The sequence below is a fragment of the Phycomyces blakesleeanus genome (assembly GCF_001638985.1).
Source record: "Phycomyces blakesleeanus NRRL 1555(-) unplaced genomic scaffold PHYBLscaffold_6, whole genome shotgun sequence".
NCBI lineage: Eukaryota > Fungi > Mucoromycota > Mucoromycetes > Mucorales > Phycomycetaceae > Phycomyces > Phycomyces blakesleeanus.
This window is the reverse complement of record NW_017265139.1, coordinates 2,238,326-2,256,289: the sequence shown is the minus strand read 5'-3', so window position 1 is coordinate 2,256,289 and position 17,964 is coordinate 2,238,326. Positions and strand designations below refer to the sequence as shown.

The 17,964-nt window shown below is 36.7% G+C and overlaps 7 protein-coding genes across 7 annotated transcripts; 5 read left to right on the top strand and 2 right to left on the bottom strand.

Annotated features, from left to right (window-relative positions):
• Positions 1 to 85: 85 nt before the first annotated feature.
• PHYBLDRAFT_28279 (hypothetical protein) lies at positions 86 to 2,167 on the top strand. The gene is made up of 7 exons (XM_018439925.1): positions 86 to 247; positions 304 to 447; positions 558 to 763; positions 844 to 936; positions 998 to 1,242; positions 1,320 to 1,688; positions 1,755 to 2,167. The coding sequence occupies exons 1-7, from the start codon at positions 98 to 100 to the stop codon at positions 2,084 to 2,086; spliced, it is 1,539 nt and encodes a 512-aa protein (XP_018294470.1). The 5' UTR covers positions 86 to 97; the 3' UTR covers positions 2,087 to 2,167.
• Positions 2,168 to 2,603: 436 nt separating this feature from the next.
• On the top strand, positions 2,604 to 3,174 carry PHYBLDRAFT_110058 (hypothetical protein; the record flags this gene model as incomplete). Its single annotated transcript, XM_018428149.1, has 3 exons — positions 2,604 to 2,783; positions 2,859 to 2,992; positions 3,090 to 3,174. The coding sequence occupies 3 exons, from the start codon at positions 2,604 to 2,606 to the stop codon at positions 3,172 to 3,174; spliced, it is 399 nt and encodes a 132-aa protein (XP_018294469.1).
• Positions 3,175 to 3,729: 555 nt separating this feature from the next.
• Positions 3,730 to 5,718, bottom strand: PHYBLDRAFT_143401 (hypothetical protein; the record flags this gene model as incomplete). The annotated part of the gene is made up of 8 exons (XM_018430978.1): positions 3,730 to 4,061; positions 4,136 to 4,234; positions 4,297 to 4,398; positions 4,465 to 4,765; positions 4,825 to 4,901; positions 4,977 to 5,031; positions 5,125 to 5,271; positions 5,326 to 5,718. 8 exons carry the CDS (start codon positions 5,716 to 5,718, stop codon positions 3,730 to 3,732), a joined length of 1,506 nt encoding a protein of 501 aa, XP_018294468.1.
• Positions 5,719 to 7,626: 1,908 nt separating this feature from the next.
• Positions 7,627 to 9,334, bottom strand: PHYBLDRAFT_154986 (hypothetical protein; the record flags this gene model as incomplete). The annotated part of the gene is made up of 8 exons (XM_018433371.1): positions 7,627 to 7,797; positions 7,866 to 7,938; positions 8,039 to 8,362; positions 8,494 to 8,572; positions 8,629 to 8,815; positions 8,881 to 8,923; positions 9,069 to 9,193; positions 9,242 to 9,334. 8 exons carry the CDS (start codon positions 9,332 to 9,334, stop codon positions 7,627 to 7,629), a joined length of 1,095 nt encoding a protein of 364 aa, XP_018294467.1.
• Positions 9,335 to 11,325: 1,991 nt separating this feature from the next.
• PHYBLDRAFT_109757 (glycosyltransferase family 15 protein) lies at positions 11,326 to 12,732 on the top strand (the record flags this gene model as incomplete). The annotated part of the gene is made up of 6 exons (XM_018428135.1): positions 11,326 to 11,708; positions 11,774 to 11,830; positions 11,894 to 12,155; positions 12,226 to 12,311; positions 12,372 to 12,535; positions 12,611 to 12,732. The coding sequence occupies 6 exons, from the start codon at positions 11,326 to 11,328 to the stop codon at positions 12,730 to 12,732; spliced, it is 1,074 nt and encodes a 357-aa protein (XP_018294466.1).
• A 242-nt stretch (positions 12,733 to 12,974) lies between these two features.
• PHYBLDRAFT_177254 (hypothetical protein) lies at positions 12,975 to 15,476 on the top strand (the record flags this gene model as incomplete). The annotated part of the gene is made up of 8 exons (XM_018437866.1): positions 12,975 to 13,172; positions 13,299 to 13,478; positions 13,623 to 13,870; positions 13,937 to 14,391; positions 14,461 to 14,615; positions 14,681 to 14,900; positions 14,989 to 15,251; positions 15,317 to 15,476. 8 exons carry the CDS (start codon positions 12,975 to 12,977, stop codon positions 15,443 to 15,445), a joined length of 1,848 nt encoding a protein of 615 aa, XP_018294465.1. The 3' UTR covers positions 15,446 to 15,476.
• A 529-nt stretch (positions 15,477 to 16,005) lies between these two features.
• Positions 16,006 to 17,918, top strand: PHYBLDRAFT_109741 (hypothetical protein; the record flags this gene model as incomplete). The annotated part of the gene is made up of 8 exons (XM_018428133.1): positions 16,006 to 16,173; positions 16,338 to 16,621; positions 16,694 to 16,808; positions 16,896 to 17,105; positions 17,187 to 17,285; positions 17,363 to 17,429; positions 17,505 to 17,696; positions 17,761 to 17,918. Coding segments are annotated over 8 exons (1,293 nt in total), but the record flags the coding sequence as incomplete, so codon positions are not given.
• Between the last annotated feature and the right edge of the window lie 46 nt (positions 17,919 to 17,964).

Here is a 17,964-nt window from a genome sequence, read left to right as displayed (position 1 = left end):
AGGCCGGTCATTGGGTGGCTGAGCTCAAGGGAGAAGCAAAAAGACCAGCAAACTTTAGAAATTCACCTTCAAGTTCCTTGACACTAAGACACACACCATGGCGACGACTGAGGAGTTGCAGACACTTGTCCTGACCACCCTGGACCAGAATCAGGTCATCGAAGACTCTAAGAACATCAAGTTTGATGGAAAGCCCATTGACCAACTTGCTTTCCTCGGTGCACTCAACAGTCTCAAGTCGAAGGATGTAAGGCACAATTGGTTATGCTTTGAAAAATAAAGATGTTGATGGAAAAAATTCAGATGGTCGACTACTCTCCCATTGAACTCGAATTCTGGACTTTGACTGAGGAAGGTGAACAAGTCGCCAAAGACGGAAGTCATGAGGCACGCGTTTTCGCTGCTGTTCCTTCCGGTGAGCAAGGTATCCCTATTGCTGAACTCCAGGTAAGGATAAAGAGAAACAGTGTGTGTGTGTGTGTGTAAATATTATTAGAAAAAAGAAGGTATCAGTTATTATTTTGTCGATTCTTTTTCTGATACACATGTCAATAAAGGCTAGACTTGGAGAGGCTGCCAAGATTGGACAGGGAAAGGCTTTCAAAAACAAGTGGATCTCCAAGAAGGGTGCAAACCTTGTTCGCTTGGTAGATTCTATTGTTGATCAGACTCAGAAAGATCTTTTGGAAATCAAGAACACTTCTACCCATAAGGATGCCAAGCTTTTGGCTGAATTGAAGAAGAGAAAGCTCACCGACAAATAGTGCGTAAAAAAAGAGCGGCTTAATTTTCTCATTATTCGCAGAATAACATAGAACAATAAACTAACTGCGTAATATTTAGTAAAACAACCTCTTACAAGGTTACCAAGGGTCCTGCTTTCTCCCTTGAGATTAAGCACGAAGCTACCGAAATTACTTATGAGATGCTCCAGTCGTAAGTGTGTTGGGTTTCTGTCAATACTCATATTGTATTCTTATAACTACATTGCATATAGTGGCGAATGGAAGAATGCCACTTTTAAAAAGTACAACTTTGATGCCGTCGGTGTTCCTCCTTCCGGTGGACATCTTCATCCTTTGATGAAGGTGCGCCAGGAGTTCCGTGAAATTTTCTTTGAAATGGGTTTCTCTGAGATGCCTACCAACTGCTTCGCTGAGTCTAGTTTCTGGAACTTTGATGCTCTTTTCCAACCCCAGCAGCATCCAGCTAGAGATGCTCACGATACATTCTTCCTCAAGGGTAAGCTACATATATAATGTTTTATCGAGTAATAAATGGGCTTAAAACAGTGTGTGCTGATTTTTTTTTCAAATAAGATCCTGCCAACACCGACCGTTTCCCCCGTGATTTGATGGCTAAGATCAAGGTTACCCATGAAAATGGTGGTGATACTGGCTCCATTGGTTACAACTACAAATGGAAAGAGGAAGACGCAGGCAAACTTATCCTCCGTACCCACACTACTGCTGTCAGTTCTTATATGCTTTACCAGCTGGCTGAAAAAACCAAGAGAGAAGGTGTATTCAACCCTGCAAAGTACTTCTCTATTGATCGCGTGTTCCGTAACGAGTCTGTCGATGCCACTCATTTGGCTGAATTCCATCAGATCGAGGGTGTCATCGCTGACAAGAACTTGACTCTTGGTGACTTGATCGGCTTCATGGATGTCTTCTTCAAGAAGATGGGTATGTTACAATTAATGGTGGTATGTGTGTAAATAATAAGCTAATGGTAGAGGGGCATTCGCTTAGGTATGGACAAAATTCGCTTCAAGCCCACCTACAACCCTTACACTGAGCCCAGTATGGAGATTTTCTCTTATCACGAGGGTCTTAAGCAATGGGTTGAAATTGGTAACTCTGGTATGTTCCGTCCTGAGATGTTGTTGCCTCTTGGTTTACCACCGGATGTCCGTGTTATTGCCTGGGGTCTTGGTCTTGAGCGCCCTACCATGGTTAAATATGGTATTTCCAACATCCGTGACTTGCTCGGCCATAAGGTCAACATTGCCATGATTAAGGACTATCCCGTCTGTCGATTAGACAAGAAGATGGGCAAGGAGTTGGTCGGTTTGAGCGAGTAGTGTTTATTATCTAATAATATTATAAAAAAAAATGAATAAACAAAATGTATTACGAAAATAAATAATAAGACATGGCGTGTGAATGAGTGTATGAATGTTTGCAGTATCTATAGTAAAAGATTATTATACAAACTTTTAAGTTTTATAAAAAGAAATCGAGCTTTTGACCCTGAACTGAGAAAAGCATGGCATTTTGAGACGGCGCTTGGTTGCAAGGAAAAAACATAGAGTTACCTTGCCTGTTAAAGCGAGTTTTCATCTCAACGATCCATTGCTCCATCATGTCAAAGTAATAATATAATCCAAGAACTTTAAGAGAAATAGAATCTCATGAATCAATTATTTTCACACGGATATATAGTACACGCGACCTTTCTGATTACGAGGATGATGATGCTCTCTTTGCAGAACTTGAAAATGAAGATGACTCTCACATGGCTTACATGAGAGAAAAACGCATCAAAGAGATTGAGGAAGAGTAAGTAACGAGGAGATAGTAATCTGGATCAAAATCCTGATGCATAATTGTACCAGATTGGAAAGACGACAGGCCATGAGCGAGAACAAGCATGGTCTCTACACCGAGATTGACAATGAAAAGGAGTTTATGAATATTACTACTTCCGAAAAATATGTCGTTGGTCACTTTTTCCACAAGGACTTTAGAAGATGTAAAATCATGGACACTCATTTGGAGGTAATACAGACTAATTAACAGGCATATATGTCTGTTTGCGCATTATATGGGCTTCTAAACTCTGTATCTCTGTAGAAATTGGCTGCTAAACATTATGGTACTCGATTTATTCGAATTGATGTTCAAAACGCGCCTTTCTTAGTAGAGAAGCTTCAGGTTCAAACACTTCCATGTGTTATGGCGTGGGTTAATGGTTACTGCCAAATCAAGTAAGAAAGAGATGGATAAATAGAGGGATGATAATGTATTAAAATTATTTGAACTCTCAAGAGACTGTATCTAATCTGAGTTTTTTGTAATTGATAGACTGATTGGGTTTGATGAACTTGGAAATTCGGATGGCTTCCAGACATCTCTCTTGGAGTTAAAGTTAAATAACTCGGGTAAGTGACAGATGTATATATATATTCTCTTGAAACGTGTGGGTATTTTCATAAATTATTAAATACGAACAAAAATAGGCGCACTAAAGAAAAAAGACGGCCAGAGTGGGCCCAAACCACAAACCAAATCGATCTTCCAGAGTGGCATCGCACCCTACATGTCTGATGAAGATTAAGTGGTTGGAACCAAAAGAACATTTGTGCTTATAGACACAGCAAGACATCATTTTCTCCCCTTCAATTCCCCCTTTCCCCTCCGTCCCTATACACATTTACTTTAATCAGACAAGACAATTTCATTTTAAAAAAAAAGAAGACGTGCTGTAAAACAATGAACGAACGACCGAACGATTGAACGAACGAACGAACGAACAAAAAAAAACAAAAAGAAGCAAAAATAATAGCTCTATATTAGCCGTTCCTTTATTTAATAATGTGTGTTTTAATATAATAGAATAAGAAGAAGAAAAAGAAGAAAATAATTCATTAGAAGACGCGGGTGTTGTAATAAAGAAGAAAATACAATAGAAACTAAGGTACAGAAGATGTGTAAAGTAAAATTATCAGGGAAAGATGGCCAAAGACTCCTCCTTGGTTGTCTCTTTCTGAAAATTTTCGGGTCGATTTCCATCTTTCTTTTGAGAATGCTCAACATGACGCTTTTTCTCGAGAGCAATAGCCTCTGATCGCTTCATTCGTCCCCGGAAAATAAAAGCAAGAGCCATCATTACACCGGCCAATACAGATTGAAGAATCAATGCGTTAAAAAGGTTGTTCTTTGGTGTTCCTTCTGTATCTCGCATGGCGTCCATAGCAGAAACCAGAATGATACCAAATATCTGAGCTCCTTGCCAGAGGATTGAGTTGGTACTTGCATCTGCGACAGGATAAGAAGCTACAAAGTAATAATTATAATATGAAAAAATGCCAGATGTTTTCTTTGTATATATAGATGTTTTCTTTACATACTTTCACTACCGATCTCAATTGCAACAGGGACAAGAAATGAAAGGAAAAATTGATTCATTCCCATTACGAAAAGAATTGCAGCATAGGCATCCTTACGAACTAGAATGGAAAGAGTACACTAAGCATCCTGAATTTGGATTCTCACATCTTTGATTCCTTACTAATGAAGATAAACGCAATATCAGTTATTACCACCATAGGAGCAATCAATCGCAGAAATAGTAGATGCTGTTTTGTCATATCTAATACGGGGCCAGCGACAGCTGCAGAAATCAAGATAAACCCCGTTAGATGCCTTGCTTACTAAAATATGGATTATGTATACTTACAACATCCCAAAGTGCCCGCAAAGAATGCCACGGCATTTATCTGTCCTGCTTGAATATTGGTATATCCATACGGTGCAAGAATTTGGGTAAATAAAGTACCAAAGGAAATGCTTAAACCAACATTGATACTGTGCACTGCAAAAATAACCCAAAAGTTGTAGTTGGAACCCAACATCCTAAGTCCCTTGAAAAACGAGGGCTTGTCCTGTTCTTGGATAATTGAAGGTGGAGTAGGTGGTTTGGAGGGCATAAATATAACGGGTATAAAAACACCTGCGCAAAGCAATGCAGATACCATGGCCTAATAACACTAATGTCAGTATTATCTCGATTTGGAAGATTTGTTTGGTATCGACTTACCACAAGAGAGATGCGGTCTACACTGGTGGCAAGATTTGGCAGTAGAAACATGCCTAGGATACCTCCGTAGTTTGAGGCTATGGTGTAGAATGTAAATAAAGTAGTGTAAAATGAAAAAATCATGTTAAATAAACTCAATCCAGACTACCTACCGACAAACATGCCAGCTGTTGCACGGCGATCTTCTGTAAACCAAGTAGAGGCAAACTTGAAAATAAAATAGTGAGGGTTTTCTGGTAAGAGTATTGCTTTATATATATATATATAGTTAGATTGTTGAATATATATAAATATAACTACCATAGTCATGATGTTAAGCGTCAATGGTGCAGCAGAAGAACCTATAACCTGGCCCACCATTGCGAGTGCGTATGAGGGCGATGAAAATGTGCCAGCAATGCACCTAATACCGGCCCCCAAGGCACTGAGAAATGCAGAAAGCATAAGCTAGAAAATAAAATATTTAACAACATGTACATTAAAACTAGGCGAATAATTTACCGTGCGCTTTACACCAAAATGTTCGAACATCCATCCTGTAAATAAACTCATAATCACATACACAACGCCTTGCACATTTGCCAGCCAATTGATTGCTGTAAGGCCGACGTTAAAATACTCGGCAGTAAGTCCAGGCACGACACTGTAGGTGTATTGGAATACAGATACAGACACACGAAGTAGGACAAGAATAAAAAGTGCAAGCCAGGCCTGTGGGTATGTTTTGAGGATTACATTGCTTTCTTCAACCATGGTTGCACCTGATTCTGACAAGGTGACTTCATCCATCTCAAGTTGGCGTGGGACGTATGAAGCTTGGCTGCTTTGTGATATTTCTTCTGCATGGAGGGAGTCGGTCCTGTCACCCTCTATATTTTTTTCTAGAGTGCTCATATGCTGGCTTGCTACACAAGAAGTGGACCTAAAACAGAAGAAAGATGTCAATTAAATAGAAATCAAGGATATTAGATTAAGCATATATATAAATGTGTACGTATTTAAATATACACATGTATACATCTTGCCTTAAAATTCTTCTTATTACCTCCTGATAATTAATACACAATAAACCGATCCCGTAAATGTGGCACACAATTCTTATAGTAGCAGCTATTATAGTAGCTCTTTATATGAATAACAGTAGAACAATAAACTTCAGTCTGGTATAAAGTACCGAGATCATTATTATTTTTGGATTTAGTGGACTAATTAACGACAAAATAAAACAAATTGACAAACGGTATTTTTGTCGGATTTATTTCTTGCCCTGGGTTGTATTAGAATGGGGGAGACATTTCATTGCCACATCGAGGATAATGTTTTTCTTCTCTTTTCAGCTTGTTGTCACTCTTTTCTTCTAATAAATATCAATAAGCTAAAATAGTGTATAATTCTTTAGCTACAGTAATATAGTATTGTATTATTCAAATACTATCTAGGAACCTAATGTATACATTTTTGTAAGCAGAGATGTAATTCTCAGTTAAGATCGCCTAATTTACACGTTTGAATCTGTGTGTATGTAACATATGCTTCAGTAGCATCAGCAGCATCAGCAGAATCAGCAGCAACAGTAGCACCACCGAAAACAACAACAGCAAGAACAGCAAATATTTTGATACCAACCACTTTTACTCCACGCGTCTGTCGTTTCGTAAATGTTGGCACTTCCAAAATAAACGTACAGAATTTAGATTGAAATCAGCATCATTATTTAAATAGATCGCCTTGTCCATGCTCATTTTGGTACTAGGGCAGTAAAAATCATGAGTACAATTACAAGTTAGCGCTCGTGAATTTCAGTCAAATAGACAATCACAGCAATTAAAAAGAATAATCGTGTAAGATACAAAATAAAACCTTTGCTTAGCATCCGAGAATACTTATTTATTTCTACATTTCTACATTTGTCTATTTATGCCAAATGTCCGTCGTATATGCCTTGTATAATACTAACAAGTCTTTCACTTTGAAAAGAAAAGGAGAAAGAAAGAAGCAGCGTCGTCTTTGGTTCAATTTTGGAATCAAAATAAACGGAAAATGGTTCCTTCAAAGGTTTGACACAATGCAAGAAAAGGCATTGGAGTCAGGATGTTAAACAGGTCAGATTAGTCTAATTTGTGCCATTTTTTTTTTCTTCCTTTTCTTTTTCTTTTATTGTTTTATTTCTACTTTGATTCAGGCGTGCTCTTGTGTGTTGATACATTTTAAAGACTTTCTACTGTATTACTTAAACTGTGAATTGGCTTTATATTCAAGAAAGTAAGTATACTACTTGTATCTCATGATACAATCTTGGTCATCCGGTTGTAATGCCACAGTGTTTCTTATTGTTATTATTATTATATTCAAAGTATAGGCTGTATGAATTTAGAGCGTATTACTTGAGTTACTGTTTCATTTTTTACATTATCATTATTTGAAATCTAGATATCAGAATACATAAGGTTGGTTAAAAAAAAACTTTGCAAAAAATATAGGCAAAATTACATACTTTGCAGCCTTTCCACTCTTACAAACGGAGATAGTGACAAGATTAGAATAATAATAACAATATGTTTATGTCTGCTCAAATTAATTTTTTTCTCTCTGTATTATTAGTCAAGAAGCTGTCCATTTGTGCGTATATTGATACTTCTTTATATAACAAACAAACGAACAAACAAAAGGCAGACTGTTGGGTAATTGCTACCATAAATCTGACTTTTTGCACATAAATAATGAGAAATAGTCGAAATGAATGATATCTTGGTGACATTTATATATATATATATTTGATTTTCTATGGAATTACTCGAATTCTTATTGTATCTCGTTTGTTACTGCTGACTCTTTATCTTCTTTTTTGACCAGAGATAATGTAGCCAAGTTCACAATAAAGAATCCTACTATGACTAGTATAGCACCAATTGCATACTGAATAGCTGGTGTATGGTGCTTAAATATGATTTCCACCATCAACGCAAGAGGAATCTATAGAAAGAACAGAAAAAACCTTAGAGGTGGATATGTTCCTAAATATAGTACAGAATATTACATACTGTTAATGAGACACCTATTGTGACAACCAACGGAGATGTCATAAACATAGCCAATATCCACAAATAATCAGATCTAAATGAATGAATGAAAGAAAATGTTAGCCATCTCATCATTTAGGCTTGCTTTTTTTTTATTTTAATATTTATATAATCACAAAATATCATCGACTTACAAAAAGGTGCCAACAAAGGCATTGATCCCAATCATTGCCCACAGGCTACCGCTCATAGGTAGTTGAAAAGTCTCGATTTTTAACCAATGAAAGATTGGGAAGAGAGGCCAGAGCAGAGCAAAGTTAAAAAGTCCTACACATCCAAAAAACAAAGGTATGTTGATTCTTGATTCATCTCCAATTTTAAGCTTAAGAAGTGTCGTGTATGCTCCATAGAAAAAAGCACCCATGAGCGACAAGAGATCACCGATTAGAGCAGAAGGATGCTCGGCATGCTCTTCTGCAAGTTGATCAGAATAAGATACTAAAACAACACCAGAAAAGCTAATATGTATATATGTATGTATTCATGCATATACGTATGTATGTATGTATGTATGTATGTATGTATGTAGGTAGGTAGGTAGGTAGGTATCTGTATATTAGTGGCCTGTATGGAATAAAGTATTAAATACCTAATACAAATCGCAGCCACTTTTATCCATGTAACTTTTTCTACTTTAAATATTGCGCCTATCACGAGAGTAAATAGACCTTGATGATGATTACGATTAGACAAGGTAAAATTGACAAAGACTCTATATACCTACCTGACATGGATGATAGGATTGTGCTACTGCCTACACTTGTGTATGCCAAACTAGCATTATTGGTGTAATTGGCACCAAACCAGAGTAAACAAAACATTAAGCTAAGCTTTATGGTTTCCTTATCCGAGAGTTTGAGTTGTATTTGTGGTGGATTCTGAGGTTTGATGAATTCTTGGTTGTCTTCAGACTATTGATGATTGTATTGGATTGGATTTTATTGAACTATCTTATTATTGTCCATATTCTGTTTACCTCGTGGTCTCCAAGAAGACGCGCCGAGTCTTCCAAGTCTATTCTTTTGGAATACACAATGCAATCAAAGTCATTATCTAAAATATACTATACTTTATTGTGCTTTGCTTTGCTATACTATGTTACACTGTTTTATATTATAATAGCTAATATAGAGAATGTGATTCTTTTTATTATTGTTATCTTACTCCTCTGGTTGGTATTGTTTCTTTTTCCGGAAAATCAAAAGAGGAATAAGATAGAATGAAAATGTCGTGGTATTGATATAAGTGACAAGAAAAGGCTTGTTATATTTTTGGTCGCCAAATATACTCTAATACAAAGATGATGAGATGATGACCGAGTTAAAGTTGATGCTAACATTCATTGTAAATGAAGATGAGACCCAAATGAGGACGACGACCAGAAGTATTAGAATACCACAAATATACCGGCGTCTAGACTGTTCTATCATAATTTTTGTATGTATATATCAGAGTATCTTCTTTCTTAAGCTTAATAAACAGAGGTGAGCCACTCTAATATATTGTTTTTTTTCTCTCTCTCTTTCTCTCTCTCTCTCTCTCTCTCTCTGCTCTTCAACTAACTGGTATTCAGAATTTGTGGGCTTGAAGATAGTAATCATGTGATTTAACCAAAAGTTAAAAAAGAAAATGAAAAAGCGATAATTAATATTGTCTTTACAAGTGTACTTTTTGTATTGTTTGGGCTGTTATCAAACAAGGGCATACATAAGGATCTACCTACATGACAGGAGTCAAAAGTGTGCATTCTGTAAGCATTCTGCTCTACTGATAAGTGTATAGATCTGATAACAGACCGAATCAAGTACATTTGAAGAAAACTTAAATGTACATATATATATACACAAAAGACCTAATTTTATTTATTTACTTAAAAACATCATACAATTCATATCCATATTTAATGGTACTCAATTTATTGAATACAAGTTTTATATAACAAATACTTTGACCCTGGTTAGAAACAAAAAAAAGCCACCGAGGCTTTTGATTAAGTCTAATCAAACCTAAAGATAGAGAGAGTGTGTATTTTATCTAACCAAGATGATTCTATATTGTTTGCTTATTTTCAGAGGAATTTTCACTAAGCCCTTGTAAATTCCTTAATATCTGGTCTTTTACAACCCCCCTTCTTTTATATATTGACAGAAAAACAACAACAGAAATGGCACTTTATATGACATTCTGAAGGAAAATATTTTCTTTGTTTAAAACGTTTTTATTGAAATAAATATCTTTTATTTATGAACTAATATTAAATATTAAGTACGTGCAGTTTACCTATCAGGACAATCAATTAATATAATGTTTACAAAAAAAATTAAAATAGTCCAAGACAATCAAAGAATGAATTGCTTTTATATATAAATATATATTATCAGAGAGGGCAAGTATAATAAAATATCATAAGATTGATGAACCCCGGTTGCGTGTGGAGCTCATCTCATTTTAAAAACTTAATCATCATAATATATATCCAAAAAGGATAAGCCACAAGTGGGCAAGAATAAATAGTGAAAATAATAAAAGAATGTCTTACCATTTTGTGTTGTCTGTATAGACCATATCGAAATCTCGAGAAATGCAAGCCAATAAAGCCCCTTCATATATTTTATACTTCATAATGAAGGCTAAACTGGATTTACGCTTTTAATCCAAGCCCTTGTATTCTTATAATGGTAATAACCCCCTTTCTTCTTTGCGATTCAATCCAATTTATCATTGTCTTTAGGCACATAGAATAAGAAAGACCATTACTTACCAGAATACAGAGCTTGAATTGCAAATGCAAATGAAAATGAAAATGAAAATCCAGTCAAGAGAAGAAATTATGAAAGAGAAAGAAAAAGGAATATTTTGCAGCTGAAGAAAGCTCTTGTGCTTATTATACTCAAAAAAAAATCTGACCTTTAAAAAAAAATTGACAGAAAAAAAATTTTTGGGTCAAGAAAAGCCGTCTTAATAGTAAGAGAGAGAGAGAGACTGCTCATGGGCTGAATTAAGAAGCTGTTTCAATTAGACACCGACCAAATCCCAATCTGTATTATTCAATTAAAAGAGCTATTCTCTTTTTGGGAAATTCATTCAATAAAGAAGAAGCTTACTTGTACCTTTTTTTAGGATTTCGTTTACTTAATAGATATCAATATATAAATAGGATCTAGTCAATGAACGTTCTTACAAATTGTATATAAATATAAAAATAAATAAATAAATATATGTTTTTTATTCACTCATTCAATCATTCAATCATCATTCCATGATGTCTAAACGACGGCAGACAGTGGGTGTCCAAATTGCGGCCGCCCTTGCTGTCCTCTTCATATTCGTAATGTTCTACTTTCCTGAAGGCCAAGATCGCACCTCTGTATTCAAACCACTAATGGCTGACACTGAAGAATCTCAATTGATTCCGGATGCCATGGAAGCAGGATTTTTGGAAAATGAAAGGAACCATCAACAAGCAGCAGCTGTCAAATATGACCGTGCAAATGCTGTGTTTGTAGTCCTGGCACGAAACAGAGAGCTAAATGGCATTAGAAAATCAATGCGCCAAATGGAAGACCGCTTCAACCGCAAATTCAACTATCCCTATGTTTTCCTCAACGATGAAGAGTTTTCTGAGGAATTTATTGCCCTCACATCATCTCTAACAAAAGGACAGACCTTCTATGGCAAAATTGATGAATCCATGTGGGGATATCCTAGTCACATCAACCAGACATATGCCGCAGAATGTCGTAAGAACATGCAAGACAACAAGGTCATTTATGGTGGTAGCGAATCTTATCGCCACATGTGCAGGTACCCAAATCACAACCCTTTCGTGTGTATAATATTTTTTTAATTAATCTCAACCATCTATACAGATTCCAGTCTGGCTTCTTTTTTAGACATCCTTTACTAGAGACATTTGAATACTACTGGTGCGTTGTAAAATAAGATGTACAACTGTCATCTGTGTTTTTTTTGCTGATATAATTCATTAGGCGCCTTGAACCAGATATTGAATATTACTGTGATGTAAATTACGATGTGTTCAAGGTTATGAAAGACAATGATTTCAAGTATGGGTGGACCATCTCTCTCACAGAGTACATGGCTACTATTCCTACCCTCTGGGAGACTACCAAAAAGTTTATCGCTGCCCATCCGGAATACATGGAAACTGGGCCAGAAAGTCTCCGAGAATGGATTACTGATGATAACTTTAAGACTTACAATGGTTGCCATTTCTGGTCCAACTTTGAGGTAAGACAAATGCTAAGATAAGAGCTATTTTTGACAGACCGGGTACGTTTTATTTTTATTCTGTGATTAGGTTGGTTCCCTTAATTTCTTGCGTAGTGAGCGCTACATTAAGTTCTTTGAACATTTGGATAAGGTCGGTGGTTTCTTTTACGAAAGGTGCGTAACTTTAATATATACACACTAAGTGTATCCCAACTCAATATGTATACATCTTAGATGGGGTGATGCGCCTGTTCACTCGTTGGCTGTGGCACTTATGCTGAAAAAATCTGAGGTCCATTTCTTTAATGACATTGGCTACAAGCATAATCCTCTCATGCACTGCCCTATAGAAGGCTACCTCCAGAAATCTTGCCATTGCAACAAACAAGAGAACTTTGGTAAATAACTTGCTGTGAATGAGACATCTTTGATAGAAAAAGAAGAAAACCTCTTACCCTGTTTGTTTTACCTAGACTGGAACAACTGGAGTTGTGCAACCCGTTACAAGAAGATCCACCCCGAGTTTATCTGGAATGAACACACGTTCAAAAACAAGACCAGCCCCTTCATACCCACACCAGGAACAATTATATAGCTTTATATATTATATATAAATACCTTTCCAATTCATCCTACAAAAAAATAATCCTATATTATCGCACAATAAAGCATTGCTAGTACACAAACTATACAATTCTTTGGGAAATGTTGCACCAATGAACGTCGATCCTTTTTGTTTTATCTCGTCAAAGGTTTTGTGCAGTCACCTTATTATCCCCAAACTATAATCAAATCTACTCCGCAACTTCACTGCACATCTCGTTTCATCTGATCATCATGCTTGACCATTTCTCTATCTTAACAAAGGGCGGCTTTGTTCTCTGGCAAAAATCTTACGCGCCTCTTTCAGGTGCACCTGTAGATGCTCTCATTAAGAATGTCCTAATTGAGGAACGGGCAGGCACCGTTTCCTACTCAAAGGACAATTATGCACTCAGATGGACATTTGCCAATGAGGTTGACCTCGTGTTTGTGGTAAACCTCTATCAACTTTCTCCTATGTGTATATAAGCACATTATTGATGGATTTTTTTTTCTTTGATTATCTCTATCTCTACCTGTCTGTTTGTCTTTCTGTCTTTCTGTGTATGTGTGTAAAAGGTTGCATACCAAAAAATCTTACAGCTTGCTTATATCGATGAACTTCTCGAGACAGTCAAACGCTTGTTCCTGGATATGTATTCTTCAGTAATTGGCGACAACCAGGGCATAAGTGCCGACTATAATGAATTTGAACCTGTGTTCTCAAAAGTATTAAAACAACTCGAAGAAAAATACGCAGTAAGTAAGATACGCTGTCTTTAGATAATAGCCGTTTGTGTGTATGTGTATGGAGAATTACGTATAAAAAAAAGAATATGGATACGAAAATTGAAGATATCCAACTTTCTTTTGTACAAAAGCAGCAGCTAATCACTTTTCTAGAACCGACCTCGAGCACCACGAAAATTCGAGGAGACAAAAAAGTTTGAAAATACTCTCAAGGGATCAAAAGTAGCAACAAGTAATACTCAACTGTTAGCTACAGCATCTCGCACCGTGGATGAGGATGAAATCACAAAAAATATCAAAGCACTCAAATTACAATCTGGAGGAAGAGGAGGTATCAAGAACAGAAAGGGCGGTCGTGTATCTGCAAAGACCTCGCCTGCACCTTCACCGGATATGAACGAGTATGTCAATATAAGGCTGTAACGAAGAAGTTCGGCAATAAATAACATGGATGTTTGTGTATAAAGTGACAATACTGGTAAAAAGAAGAAATCCCAAAAGCAAGCTCGTGTGTGGGAAGGTCAAATCTCTCGAGGAGAAATGGAGACATTGGATTATTCAAAGGAAAAGACTGAAGACGACGATTCTCTCGATGCTGATACTGTTGCGGCTCAGTTTATGGATCAAAGCAAGTTGGGCAGTAAGAACAAGGATGGAATTTACGAGGTCCAGGATGTCCTAGAGTCTGAAGATGAAGAGGAAGAGGAAGAGGAAGGAAAAGCATCATCCTCCAGCGGTGGTATTTTCTCTTTCCTCAAGAACATTACTGGCCAAAGAGAATTATCAGCCGAGACCCTTGATCCTGTGTTGGCAACAATGAAAGAGCATTTGATCAATAAGAATGTGGCAAGTGAAATTGCGGAGCATCTCTGTCAAAGTGTTAGATCAAGTTTGATGGGCAAGAAACTAGGTGGTTTTGAACGTAAGGGCTACTCGTCAAAATATGATGTGTTGGTTTTTACTGATTATATAAAACTGATTTCTGCTATAGGTGTGTCTACTGCTGTAAAGAATAGTATGGAAACCGCATTAAAGCGAATTTTGACTCCAAAGACATCATTGGATATTTTGAGAGATATTGAACAAACAAGAGCGGAAGGAAGACCATATGTGATTTCATTCATTGGTGTTAATGGTGTTGGAAAGGTAGCTCTGAATCAATTGTCGCATGGCTGTATTGATAATAAATTAACCAATACAAATACTATTAGTCTACCAATCTCAGCAAGGTGTGCTTCTGGTTGTTGCAAAATAATTGCAAAGTTCTGATCGCTGCTTGTGATACTTTCAGAAGTGGTGCGGTTGAGCAGCTACGAGTCCATGCACGTAACCTAAGAGCCCTTCAGACTAGTGGCGGTGGTGTGGTTGAGTTGTTTGAGAGAGGCTATGGAAAAGACTCTGCTGGAATTGCCAAAGATGCTATTAGTTATGGTAAAGTATCTCGGCGTTGGCGAATGTGTTGGTTTCTGATATCATTATCTTTTTATTTGATGCCTAACCTTAAATATCTGGATCATAGCTACTGCTAATCGATTTGATGTGGTGCTGATCGATACTGCTGGGCGTATGCAGGACAATGAGCCTCTGATGCGTGCACTTGCGAAGCTTGTTTCAGTAAACAATCCAGACAAGATTATATTTGTGGGAGAAGCTTTGGTTGGAAATGAGGCTGTTGATCAACTGACCAAATTCAACCAAGCTCTTAAGGATTTCTCGGGTTTGCAGAATCCACGCCATATCGATGGCATGATTCTGACAAAGTTTGACACAATTGATGACAAGGTAATGATTTTAATGTTATTGTGCTTTTCACATGTAGCATACTGAAAACTCGGTGTATTTATTAGGTTGGAGCTGCATTATCCATGACATATATTACTGGACAGCCCATTTATTTTGTTGGTACTGGACAAACCTACACTGATCTTAAGAATCTCCGTGTGTCACATGTAGTACACAGTCTGCTACAGAACTAGTCTTTATTCATTAAATCAAGATAAAGAAAGTATATAAATAGGCGTGTGTATGTGTGTGTGGGTATGTGTGTGTATGCGTAGAATTATAGATAGAGAAGACATTTTTATATGAAATCTCTACAGAGACGTCATCGGAGTGTATGATAAAGGAAAAACGAATGAGTACAATTTTTGTTTTTGTTATTTGACAGTACCCCTCTCTCTTTTCCTATTTTGGCTCAGGATGTTTTCCTCTCGTCTGTCATTACTGAGACCAACTGTGCTACTGTTGAATAGATCCCTTACTACTTTGAAGTATTCTACAAATAGCAATGTCATTACTGACATGACCCAACGTGGTCTTGTAGCCAACCTCACAAGGCAAGAAAACTGCTTAAAACATTTATTTATATTTATATTTATATTTATCTTTATCTTTATTTTTTCACTACATACACACACATATACACACACTTTTATATATACATGCATACATACATACATAAACAATTATTCTTATACTGGACTGCTCATAATAATAAATATAATGTTTCTCTCTCTCTCTTCCTCTTTCTCTTTTTCTGATACATGATCTGCACATCAGTCCTGAAATATCTCAACACACAGAAACATCCACTGCTATATACTGTGGTGTAGACCCGACTGCCAAAAGTCTCCACCTTGGTAATCTTGTTACACTCATGGGTCTACTACATTTCCAAATCCGTGGCCATCAGACCATTGCCCTTGTGAGATCAATTAATGAAATTAAGCACATGAGTTTACAAAGAAATCACAAGTTTTTACTGCTCTATATTTACTTGGAGTTAGGACTGATTTTATCTTATTTTATTTTATTTTATTTTGGATTTGTGTGGGGGTGGGGGTGTTTATGTTTTATTTATTTATCTAGGTTGGCGGTGCAACAGGTAGCATCGGGGATCCTTCAGGGCGTAGCTCTGAACGTATTCCACTGTCAGAAGACATTCTCCGGGTGAATGTAGCGGGTATTGAAGAACAGATTCATCGCTTCTTCTCCAATGGAAATAAGTATGCCAATCGTCGTGGATTTAGTGGAACTGGTGTCACCCCAAAGGTGTTGAACAACTATGAATGGTTCAGTTCAATGAATGCACTCGAGTTCTTGGGTAATGTTGGGCGGTATGCTCGTGTTAACACTATGCTGGCTAAAGAGAGGTATGTCAGATAATCAAGGAAGTTAGTATGAAAAAAAAATTGAGAATACGAATATTTTTCTGTTTTAATTAGTGTCAAATCCCGGATCGAAACTACTCAGGGCATCAGTTTCACTGAGTTCTCGTATCAACTGCTGCAGGCTTACGATTTTTGGTACTTGCATAAATATCATGGTTGCCGTATTCAGGTAATTTATATGTATGCATATAACTATGTATTTATACATGTATTTATTTTGTCTTTGTGGACTTTTTTTTATGTAAAAAAAAACAAGATTGGTGGCAGTGATCAGTGGGGAAATATCACGGCTGGAATTGATATGATTAACAGAAAAAAAGATCAAGGAGAATCTGAAGAAATAGAAAAGGCGTATGGTATTACCATTCCTCTTCTTTTGACTTCTTCTGGTGATAAGTTTGGAAAATCTGCTGGTAACGCAGTCTGGCTTAATGAGTCGATGACTAGCATTTTTGATTTTTACCAGGTAAAAGAAGAAAGAATAAAAAAATGGTGTAAAATAAAGTTATATTTTATACTTATTACTATAGAATATTTTTATATATAGTTCTTCATGAAAACCGCTGATGCAGACGTTGGGAAATACCTGTCCATGTTTACACTTTTGAACCAACAAGAGATTGATGATATCATAAAGTCCCATCAAGTAAGGAAACAAAATAAAAGGAAAGAAATTAATACAATCGAAATAATAACTTCTTCCATAATGTGTGGGTGCAATAGGCCAACCCTGAAAAGCGTATTGCTCAAGAGAAGCTCGCTATGGAAACTACTGAACTAGTTCATGGACGTGAGTTTGAATATTTAAAGAACATGTTTGGATTGTGAATGCCGACAACTAATTGGGCGCTTTACATAATCCTAGGTGAGGGTGTCCAGAAAGCAAAGACGGCTAGTCAAGTGTTGTTTGGTGGTGACTTGAGCACCCTGACCGGTAGAGAGATTCTTGACGCTTTCAAGGATGACTCTAGCCGCCTGGCTAAGTTTGAGCGGTCCAAAATAGAATCGTGCGGACTCGATGTTCTTGCAACTCTTGCCAATGCCACGCAGTCAAAGTGTAAGTAATACCCTTTTCACAAAGCATAATATTTGTTCACCAATCTTTATACTTGTTCTTTTAGCTGAGGCACAAAAGAAAATTAAGGCTGGTGGAATGTATATCAACAATGTCCGTGTTATAGATCCTCGTTACAAAGTGACAGAGGCTGACTGGATTGATAATGAAGTCTGCGTTCTGCGTGTAGGCAAATCCTCTTATCACTTAATCCAGGCTGTATAACAAATTGGCCATTTGAATTTCATTATTATTATCATTTTTTTTAGAA

Excerpts from the sequence above, each read along its gene's own strand:
- PHYBLDRAFT_28279 (XM_018439925.1), top strand. The coding sequence starts at position 98 with ATGGCGACGACTGAGGAGTTGCAGACACTTGTCCTGACCACCCTGGAC. Across the intron at positions 248-303 it reads ACAGTCTCAAGTCGAAGGAT|ATGGTCGACTACTCTCCCAT; the intron begins GTAAGGCACAAT and ends GAAAAAATTCAG. Across the intron at positions 1,689-1,754 it reads TGTCTTCTTCAAGAAGATGG|GTATGGACAAAATTCGCTTC; the intron begins GTATGTTACAAT and ends GCATTCGCTTAG.